General features: G+C 55.7%; 1 protein-coding gene across 2 annotated transcripts in view; it reads right to left on the bottom strand.

Moving 5' to 3' along the window:
- The window catches only part of DNMT3A (DNA methyltransferase 3 alpha), a 71115-nt gene that overhangs the window by 46007 nt on the left and 1861 nt on the right, over positions 1-23247 (bottom strand). For both annotated transcript variants that reach the window (XM_081797104.1, XM_081797103.1), the window contains exon 3: positions 11789-11893. In XM_081797104.1, coding sequence (XP_081653230.1) covers positions 11789-11893 — 105 coding nt within the window. The remainder of the gene's footprint in view (positions 1-11788; positions 11894-23247) is intronic.

The raw sequence follows: 23247 nt of genomic DNA, 5'->3' as shown, positions 1-23247 counted from the left end.
GAGAAGGAGGCAAGAAGTCCTCTGTTGGCCTAGCCTTGGGCACAGAGGGCTGAAGGCAGCAGGGCCAGGAGGTCAGACACAGGAATGCGAGTGAGCAAGTAGGCCCTGTCTTTCTCCTTAGCTTCCATCCCTGAGTGTTGGGACACACTCTGTCCAGGACTGAGATGGCCTTTCCCACCTCCCAGGTCAAGCCGACAGGGTTCCCTGGCCTAGAACGCCCCTCCCTGGTAGAAATCCTCTCACCTCTAGACAGCCCAAACAGAGTGGGGCATGCCCAGGCCCCCACAGCCACCCCGATGTTCAGCTGTGCTGGGCATCAGAGAGCTCTGATCGTGCCTCTGCCAGGGAGGTGGGCTGGGGAATTCAGGTCAGAGTCAAGCTCTTACCACGGCCGTGTCCTTTTACCTTCTGGCCACTTGCTGCCCCAAAGACACCTCAAGTTGGAGCAGGCTCCCAGCCCACAAAGCTGCTTGAGACAACTCTGCTGTCACTAACTTCCTGCCTGGGGACCACATGGCCTCCTCTCACCCTGGGACTCACTTCCTGTTGATTGCCAGCTCCATAGCAGAGAGAGCCAGGAGTATCTGCTCTGACCCCCCACGTGCTCTCATCAAGCATCCCTCCCAGGCCGGCCCTGGAGGACCCCAGGCTGCAGCAGCGTGAGGCCCACACCCCTTCCAGAGGTGGGCGAATGAGGGGAAGGGAAGTGGTGTGCCCAGCCCCCGCCAGGGTTAGCTCAGCATGCCGAAATCCCCCCTGATCCCCCCAGGCCTCACCTCCTCTCCTCCCAACTGAGCCACCCTCTCTGGTTCTAGATAACCCTGTATTAGCCAAAGTTCTGGGATCGGGGAAGCTGCTGACTCCCGCCCAGGCCAGCCCTTGATCCAACTTACCCCTCAAGAACCCCCCCCACCCTGGGGTGACTGGCTGGCTCAGTCGGTGGAGCATGTGACCATGATCTCCAGCTTGTAAGTTTGGAGCCCCACATTGGGTATAGAGATTACTTAAAAATGAAATCTTAAGGGGCGCCTGGGTGGCTCAGTCATTAAGCATCTGCCTTCAGCTCAGGTCGTGATCCCAGGGTCCTGGGATCGAGCCCCGCATCAGGCTCCCTGATTGGCGGGAAGCCTGCTTCTCCCTCTCCCACTCCCCCTGCTTGTGTTCCCTCTCTCGCTCTGTCCAATAAATAAATAAAAAATCTTAAAAAAAAAAAAAAAAAGAAGAAGAAAGAAAGAAAAGACCCACACACCCCCTCCGCCCCACCCCAGCCAGGAGTGGACCTTCACTGGCTCCCTCTCTGGGGCCCAGGCAACTGAGCAGGTTGAATCCACGTATAAGAAACCACTGAGAGGGAAGAAGGAGGTCCACAGGCAAACGGACTGAAGCAACTGTCCAAATCTCTTAGAGGGGCTGGGTGCACCCTGAAAGGGGCATCTTTGATGAGAAGAACAGCCTAATCCACACCTGGAAGCCACTAGGAGAGCCAGGCCTGCACCCTTCTGCCCCCACCTCTCAGCCACCTCCTGTCCCCCATCACCCTTGGCTTGTCCACTCCTGGAGTCAGGGACTTTGCTTTCTCAGGCTAGACTCAGGGCGCTCAGTATCCATAACTGATTCCTGAATGCCAAGCCTCGCTTAAGACTCAGAACATCCCGCTCCTGTGAGTAGAGGGAGTTTCAACTTAGTTGCACATCAGAAGTAACTGTTTAAAATTCTGTTTTTGTTTGCTTGTATTTTACAGTTGCCTTCAAAGCAGAGACAATATACCCTGAGATACTCATTTTTCCCTGTGGGGGGAGGGGGAGCAGCAGAAGCCCCTAGTCCTTCTAGAAGCACCACCAGCAGCTGAAGTTGACAATTCCAACTTCCTCTGATTCTCACCTGTGAGGCTGGCGGAGGGGGCGGGCAGCAGAGGTCTCCCCTGGAAGTGGGGGGCTGGGGGGGCAACAGATTTGGGTAAAGTCTGATCCTATTGCCCTCTGTGCGCCTACCCATGTCCGATTTGCCCCATTCTGGATCTTCAGACCCTGCCCACCACCTCCTGGGGTTCCTCAGAATTCGTTGCCCTTTGCCTTCTGTCCAGGAAAGGCCCTCCATCCCAGGACAGCTGCTTCCTGCTTCTCTGTTGCCAGCGACTCCCACCTCGGGCTTCCCCCCCCCCCCGGGAGCGGCTTCTTCCAAGCTGGTGAAGGCAGTGCTTCTCCCCTGGAGGCAGTTTTGCTTTGACTGTGTGTCTGAGACACTTCTGGTGGTCACGCTGGGGTGGGGAGACTGCTGGCTTCCAGTGGGTAGGGGTTGGGGATGCTGCTGAACCCCGCACTAGAACAGGGCGGTGACCACAACGAAGAATTATTCGGCCCAAGATGTCAATAGCGCTGCTGTTGAAAAACCCCGGGCTGAAGGTCGGCGCACTGACCAGAGACTGCCTTTCTCTAAGAACCTTTTTTAAAAAAAATTTTTTAAAAACTTATAAAAATATATTGTGGTAAAATATACCTAACATAATATTTACCATTTTAACCATTTCCAAGTGTACAATTGAGTGGCATTAAGCATATCCATATTATACAACCGTCACCACCATCCATCTTCAGAACTTTTTTGTCACCTCAGACTGAAACTCTGTCCCCACTAAATAGTAACTCCCCATTCCCCCCGGCCCCCGGTCCCTGGTCACCACTACTCTGCTTTCTGTCTTCTCGGGAACGTCTGAAAGTCTGCCTGTCTCTTACACACACACTCACCCCTGGGAGGGAGGCATTTGTGCTAGGCCCCGCCCCCCAGCCCCCCAGCGAAGGAGTGGGGGTAAAGTCCGCTCCAGTGGTCACCGAACCCCCAGCCCACTGCAGGCATGGCTTGTTCACAGAGCTTTTCACACCCTATCTCATTACAGCACTCCTGCTCTTAGGCTGCACCTCATTACTCACTGCGTGTCTCCCTCCTAGACTTGTGAGCTTTGCCTTACTTATTTTTTTTTTTTTATTTATCTCCCTTCCAACCACTCCACCTACAGCTCAAAGCACAGCACCCAGCATAAATATGCGTATACAATTAATAAATGTAATTATCACGTTTGTCCTGATGTGTAGTGCTACCCTCACTTTTCTGAGGGAAAAGGCTCCAAGGCTTGCCTCAAGTTACACACCTTCTAAGTGGTAAAGCTTCCAGAATGACCCAGGTACAAAAGAGTCATTTGAAAGCTGGCTCCCTCTTTGGGTTGAGTCTCTGGAAAAACCCAACCTCAAATCCCAAGGGTTCCAAGGAGGAAAAGGAGGCTTTGATGTGCCTAAGCAGGGCCAGGCTGCTTCCCTGGCAGCAGCCACTGCAGGGACAAGCCGAAGGCAAAGCGAGGAGCAACCCTCGGCAGTGAACCTGTCCAGGCCCCAGCCCCTGTCCTCCTCCCCTTTGCTGGAAGTCTGGACCAGACCCCAGAACTCCCACCCCTCCCTCTCCAGGTGAGGCCTGGTCTCCCAAAGTGGGGCAGAGTGCTGAAGCTCCAAATAAGGAAGTGATTTTTGAGTGGCCCTTTATTATAATAATAATAATAATATTTACACATAAAAAATTAAAACCTGGCAAATAAGAGATGAGGGAAACGATACAAAGGAGACAAGGCCCAGCCATGTGTGGTCAGAGGAGCCCATCGGCTGGGGGCGGCCAGGGCACAGGGACCAGCTGTCCAGGACCAGCTGCGTGCAGGCTCCCCTGGGCCCAGGTGTGGAGGGGACAGGCCCAGGGCCCGGCCTCGCTCACTGGCAGCCCCTGGAGGTCAGAGCCAGGGTCCCAGGCTGGCTCTGGGCACCTGCCTCACTCTCCCCTGAGGTGCTGGAGGCCAGGGGCTGCGGCTGGAAGCGGCCTTCTCTGCTGCACCCCAGTGCAGCGCTGGGGAGGGAGGCCCAGAGGCCGGCAGATGTGGGGCGCCCCCCCGCCACGGTACCACCATTGTGCCTTTAAGGCCCGTGGCGGCACTCAGCTCCGTGCCAGCCGGGAACCCTGGCATCCGGCCAGCCTTGGCCTCTTGATTAAAGACACCCAGTCGCACGCACAGACACACAGGGGTGCGCCACCTCCTGGAGACACAGTCCGGGAGATGGGCAGGGATGCGGCGGAGCCATGTCAACAGTCCCCCTCTCCTTGCAACTGGCAGGCCCATCAGCCCCCGACCAAGGCCTGGATTTTCCCAGGTTGACTCCAGCTTCAGGAAACAGCCTGTCCCACAAACACTGGCGCTGGGCCCACGCCTCCCCCATCCCCTCTGCTCCAGGCCTTCCTGCAGCCCCTTCTGCTGGCAGCCCGGCATCCGACCGGCCAAAGTGGCCTTGAGGCAGGGAGAGCAGGAGAGGTCCACCCTGTGCCAGCTCCCAAGAGAGGTAGGTCCTCAAAGCCTCCCTGCTCAGCCTTCCTGGGGTGAATGGAGTCAGGCTCCAAGACTTTGGAACTAGGACCTCTGATTTCCTTTTCCCTGGTGGAGCAGCTAAAAGGGCCACCAGGGGGATGAAGGGACAGTAGGACCAGAAGCCAAAGAGGGCCAACTTTGGAAAGCCTGGGCATGCTCTCTGGGTCTCACCATTTCCCTCGCCACTTGGGCGGGGAGCTGCCTTCCCTCCCTCCTCCCAGAGATCTGTCTACCACGTGTGTGTGTGCCAGAGACAGACAGACAGACAGACACTGATTCTAGGAGAGAACTTTGGGGCCCGGCAGAGCCTCAGAGGTCACGCAGTCCGTGCCACTGCTGGCCATGGCAGGGACGCAAGAACGAGCATGCCTGGTGGTGGCCAAGCCGCTCGGGGTTCCGCTTCCAGCTGGGACACCTGTCCACCTGGAAGAGGGCCTGGCTGTGCTCTTTGAAGTCAACCTCAAAGGATTTCAGGATGAGCTGAAGGCTCCCTCTAAAAAGCCATTATGTACAGGAGATCCATACATTTAAGTAAATCTCTTTTGAAGTGATTTCTATTTTCAACCTCTACCATCCATGCCTGGGGTGTGGTAAGAAGGAAACCCACCATGGGAAATGGGGCTTTCTTTTCTATGCTTCACGTACCTTTCTAAAGCTTCAAATGGGTATCTCCCCACCCCGCCGCACCCCCACTGGGGTGCACTCCCCCTGCCCCACCCCACAACGTGATTTCATAGCTTTAATCATATCCCCTCTAGCTTCTGTCTCTCCAGACTGGAGAGCCATAATCTCTTTCGTCTGTCCTCACTTGGCAGCACTGCCTTCCCCTTGATCAAACTAGCTGCCCGGCTCTGGAGCTTTTCCAATTCAGTTCTATCTTTCTCGAAGTGGCAGGACCAAAAGGCACCCAATTCTCTAGGCGAGGATGATGAAAGGAAAGCAGCGACACCAGCTCTGTCCAGATGCACCTGCCAGCGAGTCCCTCCGCACAGGAGTGGCGCCGGCGCAGCTTGGGCTCTAGAGAAGGCTGCAGGCTCCTAGGAAGCCCAGGGAGGCCAGACCCGGGGGAGTGAGTGACTTCCCTGGAGGTGGCCCTGGAATGTGTGACCCCAAGGAAGGGAACAGGGAGGGATGAAAAGCAAGGGGAGTCTTTGGAAAAACAAAATGGAGATGCTGGGATTTCACTGAGATGCTCCCCTCCTAAGTAAGACCAGCTATCTAGAGTGGCCTCTGCAAGGGCTGTTGCCAAATCTGCTCTCTTCCAGAAGTCTCCCTCCGTCTCTGACAGTAACACTGATGCCATCCCTGGGGCCTGAAACATCTCCTTCCTCCCCTTGCTCTCCCCGGTCCGCGGCAGCCAGCGGCGGGGGCCCTGCCGATTCTGTCCCCCGCTGCCTCCCCCCAGCAGGCTCTAGGGGTGTTTTCTGGCACCACCCCACCCCACCCCACCCTGCCCTACCTCCCTGCATCCTCTCGTGCTCAACCCACCATGCTCACGGATGCCAGGCCCAGCTTCCCAACACAGGACTCCCATCACTTCACGCCCCCCATCCCCTCAGAAACCTTCCAGATAAACACATTTCTGAGATGATAAAGCATAAACCCCTCAGGCCGCCTGCAAACGATCTCTCCAACCCAGGACTAATTTGTCCCTCCCCCGGTGCACATTCCTCCCTCCACACCTTCGTTCAGGAAGGTCCCAGGTAGGAAAGTCTCCCTCTTTGCCCTGGACTTCGAAACATGACCTCCCGCCCCCCTGCCCCCAACACACACACACACACACAACATGTCTTTGGCACTCGAAGACCAGCCCAGCAGCCGGCCTCTCGGTACTGGCTGCCATTGGTGAGTGCTGCTGACCAGTCAGGTGCAGGAATGGGCAGATGAATCTGCAGGGCACAGTTACAAGAGAGGTCTCTAACCTCGTAAGACGTGTGACAGACCTGTTTTCCTCACACCTTCAAACACGTGAGCAGAGGGGGGCCAGCAGTGTCCATGCAGGCTCACGGGTAGGGGAGACCTCGGAGGGGCTGGCGGCTAGGATGGGGAGATACTCTTTCTGGAAGTTTTGTGCATAAAAACAAGGGCGGCACCAAGTCACTGAATCAAGGTTCCAGGGATTGGTGAAGGAACGATTCTGACCTGGACACAAAGAGGGGATTTGAGCTCCGTGTTAACTTGGAGACAAATCAAAAGTTCCTATTAGACTGGCAAATGAGCCCACACTGCAAACTCCCAACAGCTGAGTTAAACTGTCCGCAGCTGGCTTAAGCTGTAGCTGAATGGCTCCCTAACTTCCCAGTTTATACCCCAAGTCTTCTGCTCCTGAAGAGGGGCAGCTTTGCCCTCTTGAACTCATTTGGGCATTGTGACAGAGGCTTAGCCTCCAATGTGGAGTGAGTAATGCTGGCTTTGGGCTGGCCTGGCTGAGCTCAGCCCCTGCTCCCAGCCCCAGCCCTTTCCCCCTACCCCTCCCTTTCTGGGTTATTCTTAGCAAGAGGTGACCTCAGAATGCTCCCACTGAGCAAAAATAACCCTGGAGGAAGTTGGTGGGTATAAATCTTCAATGAATAAATACAGATAGCTAGTAAATAGGGTATGGAACCCCAAAGGGCTGGTCACCCAGGGTCTGCTGGGCAAGGCAGAAACTGTCCCTCCTGATGCCCCAGTTGTAACCAGCATGAAAGACAAAGTGGTGGCGGGGCTGCCTGGGCTTGTGACCAGTCAGGACCCAGCTTCGGACGCCCTCACTTGTGACGTCCTCAGGAGTTGGTGCACAGGAAGATGCCTCTTCCTCTCACCCTGACGCTCACACCCTCACACAGGCTCACACTCTCCGGCCAGCAGAAATCAGCCCTGCACACTGCTGTCCCTCCTCCCCATCGTGGGCACCGGCCAGCCCACAGGCCCTGAGCCCAGGTGCCAGCTCCCTTCCTAAGCCCCGCCCAGCCCTGCCCTGGCTTCCTGTTTCCTGTTGCCGGCTCCGCTCAAGCATCCCGGCTCTGAGGCCAGCACCGCAGGGCACCGCACTGCCTGGTTTGGACGGCCCAGCTCTCATTCCTCAGACCGTCGCAGCCTTCCCCGCTTACCCACAGGCTCCCTGGTACTTGGGTCAATCACCCTCCTCCTATTATATATATGAGTTCTGTTTCTCTGTATGCTCCTTGGACCGGGTCTACACTTCTAACAGCCCTGCATTCACATGTTAACTTAAGGGGGATTTTGGACACCCAGGCTTCCAGAGCACGTGACTGCAGTGGTGAGGAGGAATGAGCACTGTGGCCTCTGCAGGGCGGGACGCGTGGAGTCCCAGGCCCAGTCAGCCTCTCTGAACCTCGGTCTCTTCATCTGAATGTGGGCATGGTAATGACAGGGGCCCCACCTACTTCCCACACAGAGAGGTCATCCTTGCCGGAAGCCTCTGTAGGCCATAAAGTGCTACATGACTCTGAGCCTTTATTCGTGGTCTCTGGCCTCAGGGAGGTGGGTAGACAGTGCAAGGTCGGGTGGTAGTAAGCGTCAAATCTAGTGGAAGGGACAAGCTCTCTCTGTGTGCTTTTCCAACTATCTGAGCTGAAAGGCCAGGTTTTTGCTGTAGTTTTTGTCGTTCTCAATCCATCAAGAAATGATACTTTGGTAAAATACAAAATGTGGTGACAGTAACAAATTGACGTAAAAGTTTCAAATTACTTATTCTCCCGTCCTATAAAGACCTGTAGCAGGTCAAAGACCAGTGCCGTCCAAGCACACGATCAGTGGGCTTTGTAGCTCCTCTTTTATTCCTTAGTGTTCATTTTGATTAATTGTACAAGCAGCTCAGGAGAGAAGGTCACAGTGGCTGAAGTGGGCTTCACTTGCAGGACGGGCTTGGATGGTCTGGACGGTGGGGCAGGGAGAGAGAAGAGCAGACCGTGGACCAGCACGCGAGGCAGCAGGAGAAACATGCCCGGTGTGTTCCGGGGGCAGCGAGAAGTCGGGGTTTCTATGATAAAAGCCATGGATACTGAGTCCCAGAGCAGGGACAGGAGAGATCATGTGGTGAGGAGCCATCTGGAGTATTCCAGACCTTGTCCCATAAGAAATGGGGTCCCTGGGGGCACCTGGGTGGCTCAGTCGGGCACCTGCCTTCAGCTCAGGTCATGATCTTGGGGTCCTGGGAGCTCCCATGTTGGGCTCCCTGCTCAGTGGGGGGTCTGCTTCTCCTTCTCCCTCTGCCCCTCCCTCTCCCCTGCTCATGCTCTTTCAAATAAATAAGTAAAACCTTAAAAAAAAGGGGGGGGGCTCCCTGGAGAGTCTTGAACAGAAACGTGCCATGGACAGTATTTAGTGTAACTGAATGTGGCCCTCCTCTCTAGCACATCAAGGTGAAAGGTAAGTCTTATTTATCAGTGTGGCCTCCTCAGCCTGGTACGTGCTCAGCGGGTGTCAAGTGTCTGTCGCTGAGGGGTTATAAAGTATACTGGAGGGCAGCCAGGAGGCTAAGACCGGAGCAGGAATGAGTGGGAGATACCCAGGAACAGACGGGCCTTGGGGACAAAACAAGGAGAGAGACGATGATTCCTTAGCCTCGGAGGCCAGGGGATGGTGAGGACGGTGGTGGTGTGCCTCATTCCCCCCCGTCCGGCACGGGCTATGCACAAATAAAGACCCCAGCCCACAGCCCTCTCTTACTCTCGCTTCCCAGCACTCCTCACTCCGTGCCACCTGCCGGGATCTGAGCCAAGCTCCCTCCTCTTTCCAGGCTTAGCTGGATGACACACACTCAGCTGCTTTAAAGCTCCCTGGTCAATCTATTCCCAGGGCCACAGCTGCACCAGGTCCCCAAGAAGCCCTCCGGCTACACTTCTCTGCTGGGGGGAGGGGAGGCCAGGGCAAGCACCTGCTCCACAGCAAGCCAGACGGCCTAGGAGCCAGGGGACCAGGAGCCAACCTCTAGCAGCAGTGCCAACGTCCCCCACGTGGGCTCCCTTGGGGGCCCGGGGGCCTGCTGTCCGGGAAGGCCTGCGCGCTCTTTTCTCTGGGGTCCGTCTTTCCCTGCTCCCCTAGGGTGCAAGGGTTCCCTTTCACAAGAGCTGCCTCCCCCATCAGCGTTGCCTTCCCCATGCTCTCTCTCCCACCCTGGGGCCTCTGTTGAGAGTCCAGGAGGCTGCAGGTGTCAGCCAGGCTGAGGAGGCCACACTGATAAATAAGACTTACCTTTCACCTTGATGTGCTAGAGAGGAGGGCCACATTCAGTTACACTAAATACTGTCCACGGTACGTTTCTGTTCAAGAGAAAATCCTGCAGACCACACGCAGACTATGACCCACACAGGATGTACAGCACCTCCCACCAGGGCTGCTGCGAGGCCAAGGCTGGGCTCCCACCTGAAAGGTCTGATAGACGCTGGCCCCACTGGCTCAGGGGAGCCGCCCTGCACATTTGGATCCACTTTGCAATTTGCAAAGCACCCCTGGGGGTGGACAGGACAGGTATTACTGGTAGCCATATTTTCCCAATGAAGAAGAAGTTCCGAGAAGCTCAGTAACTTGCTCAAGGTCACACAGCTGGGAAGCAGTAACTCCAGTGCGGTTTCTTCTATCAAAGTGAGGTTGCTGTGGCCTCCTAAAGAGGAAAGGTTTGTCGGGGCAAGGGCATGACGGCCTCTGCTAAGCACTGGCTCTCTCTGGTGCTTGCACACATTTAATTCCCCCAGGCGTCTAAGAGGAATGCATCCTTATCATCTCTGTTTTTCAGGGGGGGGAAGCCAAGGTTCAGACAGTGACTTCTTCAAGATCACATGGATGGTGAGTGGTGGAGCTAGGACTTAAACATAGGTCTGTTGTATCCTGAAGATGGTGCTTTTCCCTCTACGCTAAGTCCCTGTCCTGGGGCCAGGGGTGGGAAGGCTGGAGGACCCACTGACCCTTCCCCGACTCGGCCCTGCCCCTCCTCCCTCTCACTGGTCCCTCTCTGGACACATTTCCACACACCTGCCCCTGACTTCCTTGCACTTTCTGTCCCCAGGGCCTCACTCCACCTCCCGCTGATGTGCCCTCCCTCTGGTCCTGGAGACTCACAAGGATGAGCCAAAGGGTTGCCAGGTCTTTATTTGCTATAGGTGGTGACTCTTGTCCCCAGTGCACCTGGATGGGAGGTGGGGGGTGGAGTTCTCGCCCACAGATCGTAGTCACACGGGCAGATGGGGAATTACCAGTGGGCTCTGACTCAGCCTGGCTCCCCCTTCAGCCTGCACTGGGGCCCTCCACCTTCTCCCACAAGGACGAGAGGAGAGGGGCACCCTGGGAATCTGGGAGTACAGCCTGGAGTCTGAAGCAAGCTGGAAATTCCTTTGAAGTCCCATTTTATCTTTCAACTTCACGTGAATTTTTCATTATAGGCCATAAAATATCCATGTTTGCTTTAATATTAAAATGCTTAAAATTACTTACCAATTAAACGACTTAACTTCTCCCCCCCTGCCCCTCCCAGTCTTTAAGCAGATTTAGCAGTGGTGTACTTTGGTTCGCGCAGGTGCCCGGCCTCCGGCTCTGGGCCCCCTCACCTCCCACCGCTGCAGCCCTCCCACCCTCCGCTGTCCCTTTCGCTAAGGCCACCATGCACCCTGACTCTCCACCCCACGGGAGAAAATCCTGCCCTGCTGAGAACATTTCCTTGACAGGCTGAGTTACAAATCTGAGCTCTCATTCTCAGCTGGAAGGGGCTGAAGGAAAGGAACCAGCTGTCTTCGGCGCTTGCAAATAACTTCTGCCTCTGAGTCGAGCGCATAGGCACGCAGGCTCCTAGAGCCCATGGGTCGTGCCCCCCGGAGCACTGTTCATCTTGGGCAACCCCGGGGCTCCCCCCCAGACGCAGAGAGGTTCTGGCCCCCAGAACCTGGGCTTGGGGCCGGCCCTGAAGCCCACACTTAAACAGCGTCCGGTTCTCCTTCTTTATTCTGAAGGGACCCATCGGCCTGCATCTCCCCTCACTTTGATCAGACTCCCAGGCCTGGGCTCCCTTCCTCCAGGTTCTCAGGTGGGGCTGAGGCCCAGGGTGGGTGTGTGGACGGGGAGGAAGGGGCCTGGGCAGGCTGGCCTGGGGTCACCGTCAGGCTCTCTTACTGCCCCTTCCAGAAGGAAGTCCCAGCTCTGCTCCAACTCACAGTGCAAGTCCTCTGGTCCCTAAGGGCTTCCGGTTCAAGGCAGAGAGCAGGAAAGTTGTGAGGATGATGGTAGGGTTCCAAGCACGGGGACGGTCAGGGAGCTCTGCAGCTGGAGGGCTGCACCCCATGGCCCGGCCCTAATGGCCTCAGGTGCCTGCAGGACACACATGACTGACTGCTGTTTAGAGCATGTGTGCGTGCTCACGTGTGTGCGTGCGTGCTGGGGGGGGGGTGCCATGACACTCACCGGGGGGTGCTTGCGCTTCCGCCCAGGCCGCCCCACCTTCCGAGCGGTGGTGCCAGGTTCCTGCCGCTCCTCCTTGCCACGAGCTCCGTCCTGCTCCTCTCCCTCCTGTGGGTACAGACAGCCTGTGAAGCCGGGGCTGGATCCAAGAGGCCCCTCCCCTGTCCCCCGACCCCACGACGGCCACACTTCCAGGGCCATGCCAGGCTGTTCCCCCTGGCAGGGGCGGCCTTCGCCCGTCTCTGGCCTGGCAAAGCCAGAACCCACCCTTCGGGCCCCGTGTAAACAGAACCTCGGGGGACTTCAGGGTAGGCGTTGCTGGCCTGACGCTATGTCGCCCTCCCTCCTGGTGGACACGTTTTCTTAACCCCAGAATCACAATGCGTGCTCCGACAAAAAGTGTGTTTCTGGATAGGAGTTTGTTTCTGTGAAACACATCTTACACGGATACAAAAATTAAATGAGTCTCATATTTAATGGATCACCTTTCTTGAAAATAAGATCCCCTGAAAAGAAATATTAAATTGAGCAACTGGAAACAGGAGCAACACTTGGAATGAGGACCATGGCCAACGATGGAGAACTTTCACGGCCCCTGTGAATACACCTGCTGGGGAGCGCTTGCCCCGTATGCCTGTCACCCCCCAGGAGCATCTCAGGGACAGTGTCTTGGTTCATCTGGATGCCCTCCCTGCACTCACGGAGTTCTGGACCTGAAGTCTGCTTTGCGGACCCACCTCACCCGACACCTGCCAGGGCCGGGCCCTGCTACGTTGTCTCATGGAGCATGGAGTAAGAAACCTAGAAAGCCCTCCTGCCTCACTGCTCCAGCAGCCCGGCCACAAACCACCCACAGGTCGCTTCTGACTCAGCCGGCTCCAGCATGACTAATCACAAACAGAAACAACGCTGGGGAAGGACCCTGACCCAGCGGAGGGACCATGGGCAGCTCTCCAAGCCCCTGCAGGACGTCAGGAGCCAAAGATGGCTTCATGGTCCTCCCTGGGGAGGGTGCCACCCCAGAGCAGCCCCGGTGCCCCAGGAGAGAAAGGGAGGGTGCCCAGGTTCCCAGTGGATTTAATCAAGATGTCCCTCAACATCCCACTCAACTTTCATTTTCTGTGATTTCAAAATAGCTTGTGGTTTGCCCGTCTGTGGGTGGGAGGGGAGGGTCCAGGGTGGAGAGAGAGTGTGCACCAGGACCAGAGACCCCTGACAGGCTCTTTTCAGGAAAACATGGCAGAGAAGCTGTGAGGGCAGGATGACCACAGTGGGGACAGCCAGACGGTGGAGGGGCCGGGGCACATACCCCACGGTAGGCCAGGCCTCTGGTGCTGGGCTGTCCTTGAGATCCCTGCAGATAGCCCTGTAGAAGAAATGATCACTTGGATCGCAGAGAGAGGAAGTATTACCAAGGCACCCTAATCCTGGTGACGGTTTCAGCTGCATCTACGCAAAGGCGGTGAATTTCAGGGCGAGACGGTGCTTTGGGTCTGACTCTACCGTGGCTAAATGGGCACTGTCTTGATTATCCTGACTAGGTAACTCAGTGTTTACAAAACAGAGTCAATGTGAGGTCATGTGAGGTCATGCAACGGCACTGGGATTTAGAGCAGACCAGCATGGGTTTGGGCCCCACTTGTCCATTAGCTAGTTACAGTATATCACTTTCTCCGAGCCTCACTCTCCTCATTCGTAAAAGGGGAGCATGAAGGGGCCCATTCTGCCCGCTTCTCAAGTTTTTAAGAGGAATGAACAAATATTCTGTCCCCTTGTCTGTTTTGTGCACTGCTGAGTTTCCAGAGCCTAGACCCGGCCATGCACTTAGCGAGTGAGTATTCCACATGCCCCCCCGCCACCCCCGGGAAGGGGGGGGGGGCTTACATATTCCCTGGGTGGCAGGAGGCCCGCTCAGCCCCTGTGTTTGCCTGGAAAGCACTAGGCCAGACCTTGCCAAGCTGCTGACCATTCCTCACAGCAGGGCCCCTGGGACTGGAATGCACAAGGCAATGGGCAAGAGGGGGGCACCAATGTGGATTGGGATCAGTCTGGGTGGCCACAGGGTCTGGAAAGACTCCTACCGCCCAGAAATTCTGGGCTATGAACTATTTCTTTAACGGACTGCATGGAAGATCCCTCCGACAGAGGGATTCATCTGAGTTTGTTTTATTCTGAACTGACCTGAGATGCAAAAGCCATTCTGTGCCCCTGCTCAGCACTAAGGAACCACAGTTGCCCCACTGCAACGACCTAACAACAAAGACACTTGGTATTTCGGGACCCCTAAGCCCTGGCTCCCACCAGTACATGGAGAAAGGCCCAGGGGCGCCTGGCAGGCAACTCCCGCGCTACCTGGAGACTTCTGTGATTCTGCACGTTGGTGACACAGGCTATGCGGGATGAGCAGGAGATGCTCGACACATCCTCCCCCGTTGTATTCAACGCAGCCGCAATACACCCAGGGAGGAAGGAATGCCCAGATGCCATGCCACCTAGCCAGGCCCCGACGTGTTGAGAGTGTGGACATCACCAGGGCAGGCCGTCCCGTGCAGAGCCCAGCGCAAGGTGCGATAATGCCCCGTCTGGCATTCAGGCCTCAGGCTCCCCTGGTTTGTGCCCGAAGAAACCAAATCTCCCCAAGAGCCTGGGTGGGGGCTCGAACCTAGGTCTACGCAACTCCTGACCCATGCCGTTTCCATCAGGCCCTAGAGTACGGCTCTGTGAAAAGCATGTTATTTGGGGCCAACATACACTCTTTCACCACGTAGCAGTGTCATGAGGGCAAAGAGAGGGTGGCGGGACCTCCTGCTCCAGGCCTGCCTGAGTTCACACAGAGTTAGAGAGATAACACACAGAGGAGGGTGAGCAGATAGCTCGGGGCCAGGCCCCTCAAGGAGGCGTATCAAGTGGTCCATTCTTGCATCTGTCATGGGGCCGGCTTCATTCAATATCTTTGCTGATGGGCTGAGCAAAGGAATGTAAAATATGCTTATCAAATCTGTAAGCAGCACTGAATTAGGCGGCAACACTAATACTCTGAAAGGGAAGAATCTGATCCATGGGGACTTGGGCAGCTGGAAAACAAACTGAGCAGGAACAGACATGAGCCCGGGTTGGTTTCCTCATCCGTCCACTAAGGGGACTGAATTAGTCAATCCCTACAGTGGGAAGTGGCAGAAGGGGGGCAGAAATTCTAGTTGGGTGGGATTTGGAGAGGGCGGGGGGGGGGGGCAGGCGGTGAGCTGGACTTCCTGCCCTGCTCTTGACTCACCAGTAACTTCAGGCTAGTTACCCTGAGTCTTGCTTTCCTCAGCTATAAAACGGGGATGATAACATCTCCTTTACAGCGATGCTGTGACAATTCAATGAGGTAATAGTCTATCCAAAGCTGACACATGATATAGTCCCTCAAGAACCGCTAACTTCTGCTCCACACATCCTGATCAGAACTATTCACAAAAGTGCATCCCTCCCTCTCCCCCCGCCCTCCCTCCCCATCCCCATGCGAATCCCAGCGCCCTGCATTTGCAGCCATCACTCACTACCACAGACAAACCCCAGCATCTGGCTGGTCCTGCTGCAGTGAGATACTCAGGAACACGGGGCTCTCTGATCTTTCCAAAATGCAAAGCTGATTATGTCACTCTGCAGAGCTTAAGCCCTTGCTGAGGGGGCTCCCAGGGGCCTGCAGGATCAAGCCAAGCTCCTTAGCCAGTGTGAAGGAAGGCCCCCAAGATCTGGCGGGCCACCTTGGTCTCTTCTCCCCACTGCCTTCCTCCCACCCATCGCCAACAGACTGCACCAGGTGCAAAAGCAGGCTGCTTCCCTCCCCAGCGCCTTGGCATAGAATGTTCCTTCTGCCCCGACTACCTCCCCCCTCAGGTGGACCAGCAAACCCTTACTTTTCCAACCTCATTTCCCAGATTTCCTTCCCCTAGGCTCCCTCCTCTGATCCTCTGACTGAGTCATAGGTCCTCCCTTCCCCATAGAACCCACTCCCCAGCACTGCGATTGCTAACTAGCGTCCTAGACAGGCCATGAGCCCCTTGGGGGAAGGGGCTTTGTCTTACCTCGGCACCCCCAGTGCCTAGACCGAGGCACCTAGTGTGAGGCAGGCACTCAAAAACCCTTGATGAGTGACTGTCACATAGTAGGTACACACACACAGTGGTACACATGCAAATCCACAAACCGGCATGAATATAACTGTGCATGAGGCTCTAGTGCGGCTCTGATCTTTAGGATTTGAAATCAGGAAACAGGATGACTAAAATGTACTTTCTAGCTTAAACACAATCATGTCACTTTACATTTATGTAACTCTTCACAGCTTTCCAAGCACCTTCACATTTGGTGGCCTGTTAGATTAGGTAGTTACCATCAGCCTCTCTAAACTTCTGAGGCTATGATTTGACCTAGATTTCAGCACAGCTCACTGGATGGATTATTTTAAGCCACATACAACTTCTCATTCTGATGAGCTGGGCTGTGACGATAATAATCTCTCGCAGTTGTACAGTACACGGTAATTAACAAAGCATTTTCACATACATTGTTTCATTTTGTTCTTCTGCTCTACAGAAAGCAGAGCCCATATTATTTTCTTCTATCACACAGGCGGGAAATCTGAAGCTCAGAGGGGTTACCTAACTTGCAGAGATCAGAGAGCCAGGAAAAAAGGCTTTGAACCAACATTTAAATCTTTTGATTCCCAGCTCATGGGCCTTTCTGCCACTATGCCCTACTAGGCTCCGTGCTCCTGTTGTGTGTGACCGTGTGCATCACCGGGAAACCATGAGCAGGCAGGCAATCCAAGGCAGGGGCACACATTAGCATTCACATGTACACATCCACGCAGCTGTCTCAGGAGGCTCCTGCCTGGACATAGGACCCCTCCCCTTCAGAGATCTATGTCTCACCCGGAGCCAGCCAGCCAGATGTACGTGCTCCCTCCAGAACACACACCGGATCTACTGACCCAGCATCCGTTGAGCAGATGTCTCAAGTTGGTGTTTGAGTGGAGGGGATGAACTTGCCAGATCTAGCCAGCCACTTGCCCAGACCCTTTGGGACAAGAAGCACGTACAGCTTTGGCCAGCTCCCTGGCTGGCCTCCAGGGGTCCGTCCATGATCGTGGAATTCAGTGAAACCAACTGGCCTCTCCGCCAGGCCCAGTCCCCAGTATGGGCTGCCCGAGGCCCAGGTCTGCGGAGCAACAGCCACAGGACCCCTCATACCACACCGTGCACACATGCTAACAGGTGCTGCACGCCCAGGCTGGGCCTACAAGCAGGTGGGTGGCAGGGCGAGCTGCTGGAGAACAGGGGGTGGGGGGAGGATGAAGGCTGCAGTGTGAGTGACCACACAGTGGCCCCGGGAATGGTCGCACATGCTCATACTTCCGCAGAAACCCCCAAAGCCCCCCGCTGTTTCAGTCGCCTCCCAAAGCTATCAGCCCTCTGTTTCAATTATTCAACAATATTCAACAAGTATTCATCGACTGTTTCGTCTGTTTCATACTATACATATTGATGAAAGCCTCCATCCCTCCCAAAAGGCCATGCTCTTGGAGGGTACCGCCATGTCCTGTTTGGCCCTCCATGCCCCCACAGCTCCCGGGGACCCGCACACAGCAGATGTTCCATAAGTGCCAAATGGTTGAAAATGGTGGTGCTTTTGGGTTTTCCCAAGCCCTCCGGCCAGGGCTGCAGCCCTCCCCCACAACCTGGGCACCATGCTGGGGCCTCACTGCCTTCCAGAATGGAGACTCCACTAGGCACATACCCAGTGCACTGCAGCCCAGCCATGTTAACCTCTGTGGCCTCAAGGCCGACGTGAGGCCAGGCCAATGGGCGTGCTCAAAAATATTTATCCAGCACCTACTGTGTACTGGATACAGAGATAAGCAAACACAACACTCAATTTAGAGAGAGAGGCAACACATAAACAAAGAAGAACCTGAGTAGAGTGTCCCCCTTTGTGGACCCGAGCCCGCCCCAGCCCTGCACAGTCCACCAGCTCACCCCAATCCCACCAGGGAACCCCTTTCTGGATGCACTACAACACTACATAGGGCTTGATTCTTCTCGATTTAAAGAGGGAAAGAATCCAGATGAAACTGCTTCAGAGCCATGTGACCTTTGCGAACTTTCTTAACCTCCCTATGCCTCAATTCCGCATCTATAAAATGGGGATAATGAGAGGCAATGCCCCCAGGGCAATCGTGAGGATTAAGTGAGTTAATTGCCAAGCCAAGGAAACTCCTTTATATGCCCTTCCATACTATGCAAACGTTGCATGGGACGGTTATAAGTAATATCCCTAACTGCCCTGTGGCTCTCCACAGGGCAGGGCCAGGCCAAGGTGCCAGAAAGGAAGGGCATCGACCACCCCCCTTCCCCAGCTTCCTGGGACACCCAGTGCAGCCTGCCCTTTTCTACTCTGCAGAGCTGAGCTCAGCTTTTCCCACCAAGGCCTTGGGAGACACGCTTTTTTGGTAGGGAGGGGCTCCATCCCCCGCCTGACCAATAAAGGCCTGAGGGACCCTCACCCAAGCTTCTGAAGGTAGTCACAGCCTCTCCCAACAAGAGTTAGGGCTCCCTGTCTCTTGCCTCAGTGCTGCTTCTATTCAATGTGTGAAGGGAAGAGGGACCTCAGGCCCGCCTGTTCTCAAGGACCCAGAAATAACCTTCCTTCCACATGCCAGGTTCTCCATGGACTTTCAACCCACACTATTCACACCCCACCTGTATTTTCCACACTCTTACCCTGTGCCCCTGAGGTCCTTGGGGCTGCAGTGGATCTACAGCATGAATGTGCAGGTAGGCAGGTAGATAAAGAGATCGCTAGGTAGGTAGATAGCAAGCTAGCTAGTTATCCAAAGTAAGTCCCAAGACTAACGGAATACGTGTCAGGCCCCCGTGTTAAAACACACACCACGTAAACCTCTCATTTCCCCGCTCAGAGGCCACGTCGCCAAGTCACACAGCAGAGTCCAGATTCGAACATAGGTCTGTCTCCAGAGTCCCAGTGACGCCTGCTCACAACCGTATCGACCTGAACCGGACGTGCACAGTCAAACCTCCTCTCACCGAGCCGCACGGATATTGCATGTTTTGTGAACCGAAGGTGTGTGGCAACCCTGCGTCCAGCAAGTGTTTCCAACAGCATGTGGCTCGCTTCATGCCTCTGTGTCACATTCTGGTAATTCTTGCAATATTCCAAATTGTTTCCTTATTATTATTATTACTAGATTTGTTACAGTGACCAGTGATTTCAACTTGCTGACAGCTCAGAGGGTTAGCATTTTTTAGCACTATTTTTAAGTTAAGGTATGTAAATTTTTTAGGTGTGTCATTGCACACTTGATAGACTCCAGTAGAGTACAAACACGTTTATGTATTGGGAAGTCAAAAAAAATTCCTCTGGCTTGCTTTACTGCGATACTCGCTTTACGGTGGTGATCTGGAAATGAGCCCAAGATCTCTCTGAGGTATGCCTGTCCTATCTAACTTAGAGAACTTAAGAGAATCTGAACATGGGCGCCTGGGTGGCTCAGTTGGTTAAGCGACTGCCTTCGGCTCAGGTCGTGATCCTGGAGTCCCTGGATCGAGTCCCGCATTGGGCTCCCTGCTCAGCAAGGAGCCTGCTTCTCCCTCTGACCCTCCCCCCTCTCATGTGCTCTCTCGCATTCTCTCTCTCAAATAAATAAATAAAATCTTTAAAAAAAAAAAAAAAGAGAATCTGAACATGGAAACACAGGTCCCCGTCAGTGCAGGGGTGGGCATCGTGTGCATTAAACACCTGCTCCACGTGCCCAAGCATCTAATCGACTCCACTGAGCTAAAAATGGATGCACCCTTCTTCTTAGCTGGGTTCCTGAAGAGGGAAGGGGACAGCTGCCTCTTCTGCAACTGCTTGAATGTCCTAAGAGGGATGCTATTTCAACAACCCCTATAGTGACTATTATAAAGCAAAGAGCCGGCCCTCAGCGACAGTGTGTGGGCATCTGAGTGTAATGAAGGCAGAGCGTGCCCGAGCAGGCAACAGACCTACGGACCAGCAAGAACAACGGAGAGTGGAGCTGGGAGAAGCCCACCCAGGGTGCCCTCGAGCCTGTGGACCGACCGCAGGAAGTGGTGAGTGCCCAAGGGAAGTCGGCGCTTGCCGGGCCTCCGGGTGGGCCTCGGGTGAGAAGGGAGAAGCGTGTCCATACACGCACATGCACTCAGGCCCACATGCTGTGCTCGCCCAGCACAGATCCACATGCCCTGCTGTTGCTTCTACTTCTCCCCAGCTGTCCAGGAAGGGCCTCCCCGCCCCGGATGGTAGGCAGGACTTGTATCTTCCTATTCCCTTTCCTTTACCAGGTCCTCCAGGAAGGTTTATTCAGTTCATCTGACAGAACTGCGGAGCCCTACTACGTGCTGGGTACCTGGGAAGGTACATGGAAGGAAAGAGAAGAAGAGGAAAAAAGGGAAACAATGCAGGAGGGAGGGAGGTGGGCACACAGGCGGGAAGGGAGGAACCGCGAGAAGCAGTGTGGCCACAGCACTGTCTTCGCGGAAGAGTGAAGTCCGGAGTGCATGTGTGCGTGCGTGCACGCTAGCCTCGTATGTGAACTCTTACTGGACATGAACGCCCCCAACCTCCACCCCAGGGCAAAAGCGCTGCCACACCGAGTAAAGCATTCTCTGACCATCCCGACTTCAGTCTAGATAAACAGCCTTGAACCTGCAGCAGAAGCACCATGGGCAGGGCTGTGGGGCATCCCGGCCGGGAGGCACCGCTTCACGCAGGGGACCGCTGGCTGAGTGCCACGCCCCTGGACTAGCCACTCACTGGCTGTGTGACCTCAGGCAAGTAACCTCACGTGTCTAAGCATCCATTTAGTGGTTAATAAGCTAGAGTGCTGAAAAATACCTTATGGAGCAGCCCTAAGAGTGAAGAGTGGATGTTATCCACACCAGTACTTCTCAGATGCCCTAGAGGCCTGGCTAAAACAAGGACTGCTGGGCCCCAGCCCCAGAAGCTCTGATTGGCATTTCTAACCTTTCCAGGTGCCACTGGTGTTCTCAAAAGCACCGCGGGTCCCCTACAAACTGTAATTCAAGGCAGACGGAAGAGATCCCGCGAGCACAGAGCTTAAAACAGCACCTGGCAGAGAGTCAGCACTCAGTGCATCTTGGCTGTTGTGTTTCTGAGGACAGAGGAAAGAGGGGAGCCGCACGATCGGGGGCCCAGCCTGGGGCTTGGACTCTTGGCCAGGCGCTGATTCATATTTGGGGATCTGAGGAGGCCCTTCTAGCCCCAAGGTTGGAATGCTCTTGGTCCCCTTTGCTGCTGCCTCTGTCCCTCCCCTCCCCTCCATGCAGGGCCTGACACCCCACCCCGGCTCCTGGCCTCTCTGCTGTTCACCTCCCCACCCATATCCCATAAGGCCAGCTCCCCCTCCCTCCACTGTGGCCACATTTCCCCAGCTGACGTAGCCTGGCCAGAACCCCAGCGCTCAGCTCCCCCAAACCTGCATGGTCCCAGCCTCCCCACCAGCTCCCTCCCCATCTGACACATGGGCGGCAGGGTAGGGGAGGGCGCAGGGAGAAGGGGCGCTGGGCAGACCCCTCTCTATGCACTCCCAGCTCCTCAGCTCTTACCCCTGGCTCCGCATCCAGCCTGCCAGATCCAGGCCCCCAGCTATTCCCTTGTGGAGGGGTCTTACCACTCTCATTTTCCTTCCTACCCTAGCCACCGGGTACTTCCTGAGCACCTACTCCGTGCTAGTCAGGCCCTGCCCTCCAGGGGCAGCAGTGGGGCTGGATGTTACCCATACTGGTACTTCTCAGATGCCCTGGAGGCCTGGCTAAAACAAGGACTGCTGGGCCCCAGCCCCAGACGCTCTGACTGGCATTTCTAACCTTTCCAGGTGCCACTGGCGTTCTCAAAAGCACCGCGGGTCCCCTACAAACTGTAATTCAAGGCAGACTGAAGGAAGCAAAGGCTTTGATCAGAGAGGAGCGGTGAAAGTTAGGGAAAGGGCCCACCAGGCGGAGGAAGGAGCATAAACAAAGGGCTGGCGGCTCCAGGAAGTACCAGAGTGGAAGGTGCGTGGAGGCGTGGCCGGGAAGGAGGCTGGAAGGGCACATGGGGCCCAAGGCCAGGGGGGTGGCCACACCCCTTCCCTCTGGCTCACCGAACAGTTCCTTAGTGCCAGGTGCCTCTGGCGACTCTGCCAGGCTCCTTGGGCTGCAGCCCAAGCCCATCTTCCCCCTCTGCAGTGACATGGCACCTCTGCCCCAGGCCTGGCTTTCTCCAGCTGCCGTGGGCGGCTGTCAGTGTCTCTACCCGCCCCCCCGCCCCCCGGGCAGCTCCCCGGAGCTGTGGGAGCCAGCCCAGAGATGCCAGGGAGGTGCGCCAGGTGAGCCAGCATGCGCCCCGTGGGTGTGGGCGTCTGGGGAGAAGAACCCACCGAGCCCCGGCCCCCGTCTATCAGCCCGCTGTATCAACACCAGAATCTGGGGCTGGGTGTGTTTGTTGCCGCATGAGCCAGAACAGTTACTATGGGTAGATAATAATAGCAATCGTAATCCCTCATAATTGGACCAGACTTTGCTGTTTGCAGGGCATTTCCATGCCCATGACCTCATCTGACTTCCACAACCACCCTGTAAAACAGGCACAGCTAGAGTTACTATCCCCACTTTACAGCTGAGCAAACGCGAGCCCAGATGGCCTGAAGTCACATCTCCAGGAAGTGGCATACTCGGGCCTGGGACCAGGGCCCTTGGGCTTCTGACTCTGTCCAGTGCATTTTCTCTATCCTGAACTGTCAGAACAGAGAGCCTGCTCTGCTGCTCTCCATGCGAGGGAACCAGGGGCTCTGCTATCTAGGGCAGCACCGTCTGGTAACAAGAGAAGCTTGGCCTGACTGTCCCTACCTTCCCCACCTGCGGGGGGCAGCTGACCCCCACCTGCAAGTGTATGGACACAGAGCCCTGTCAGCACCAGTCCGGGCATCAGACCGGGTAGGGGGGTCAGGGTCACCTAATCCAACAGAGGAGCAAAACAGACCCGATGGGGGGAAGGGAATTATCCTGAGCCTCCACTCGAGAGCACAGGTGGCCGGCCGCAGGTGGCCCTGACTCTGTGTGGGTCGACTGCTGCCTGGGACAGGAGTAGCTCAGAAGGTCCATAGGATAACCTGGACTACCTGTTCTTTCTCTGTGGGGTCAGAAAGAAGGGGACCTGTAACCCCTAGGAGCCTGGCTCAGCGGGCCACAGCAAGCACTCTCTCCCCGGCTTGCTGGGTATACACCCCCCAGTAGGGCATTCCGCATGATTCCAGGCTGGGGAGGCAGGTGACTGGGCTTCGTGCGCACACCTGCATGTGTGTCCGCACAAGGACTGACACAGGTGCGGCGGCGGGAAAGGTTCTGATCCACCAGGCTCTCATCTGGACCCCCCAC

The sequence above is a fragment of the Leptonychotes weddellii genome, chromosome 10 (assembly GCF_054177405.1).
Source record: "Leptonychotes weddellii isolate Sample4059 chromosome 10, ASM5417740v2, whole genome shotgun sequence".
Taxonomy (NCBI): Eukaryota; Metazoa; Chordata; class Mammalia; order Carnivora; family Phocidae; genus Leptonychotes; species Leptonychotes weddellii.
This window is presented reverse-complemented; position numbering and strand designations above follow the sequence as displayed.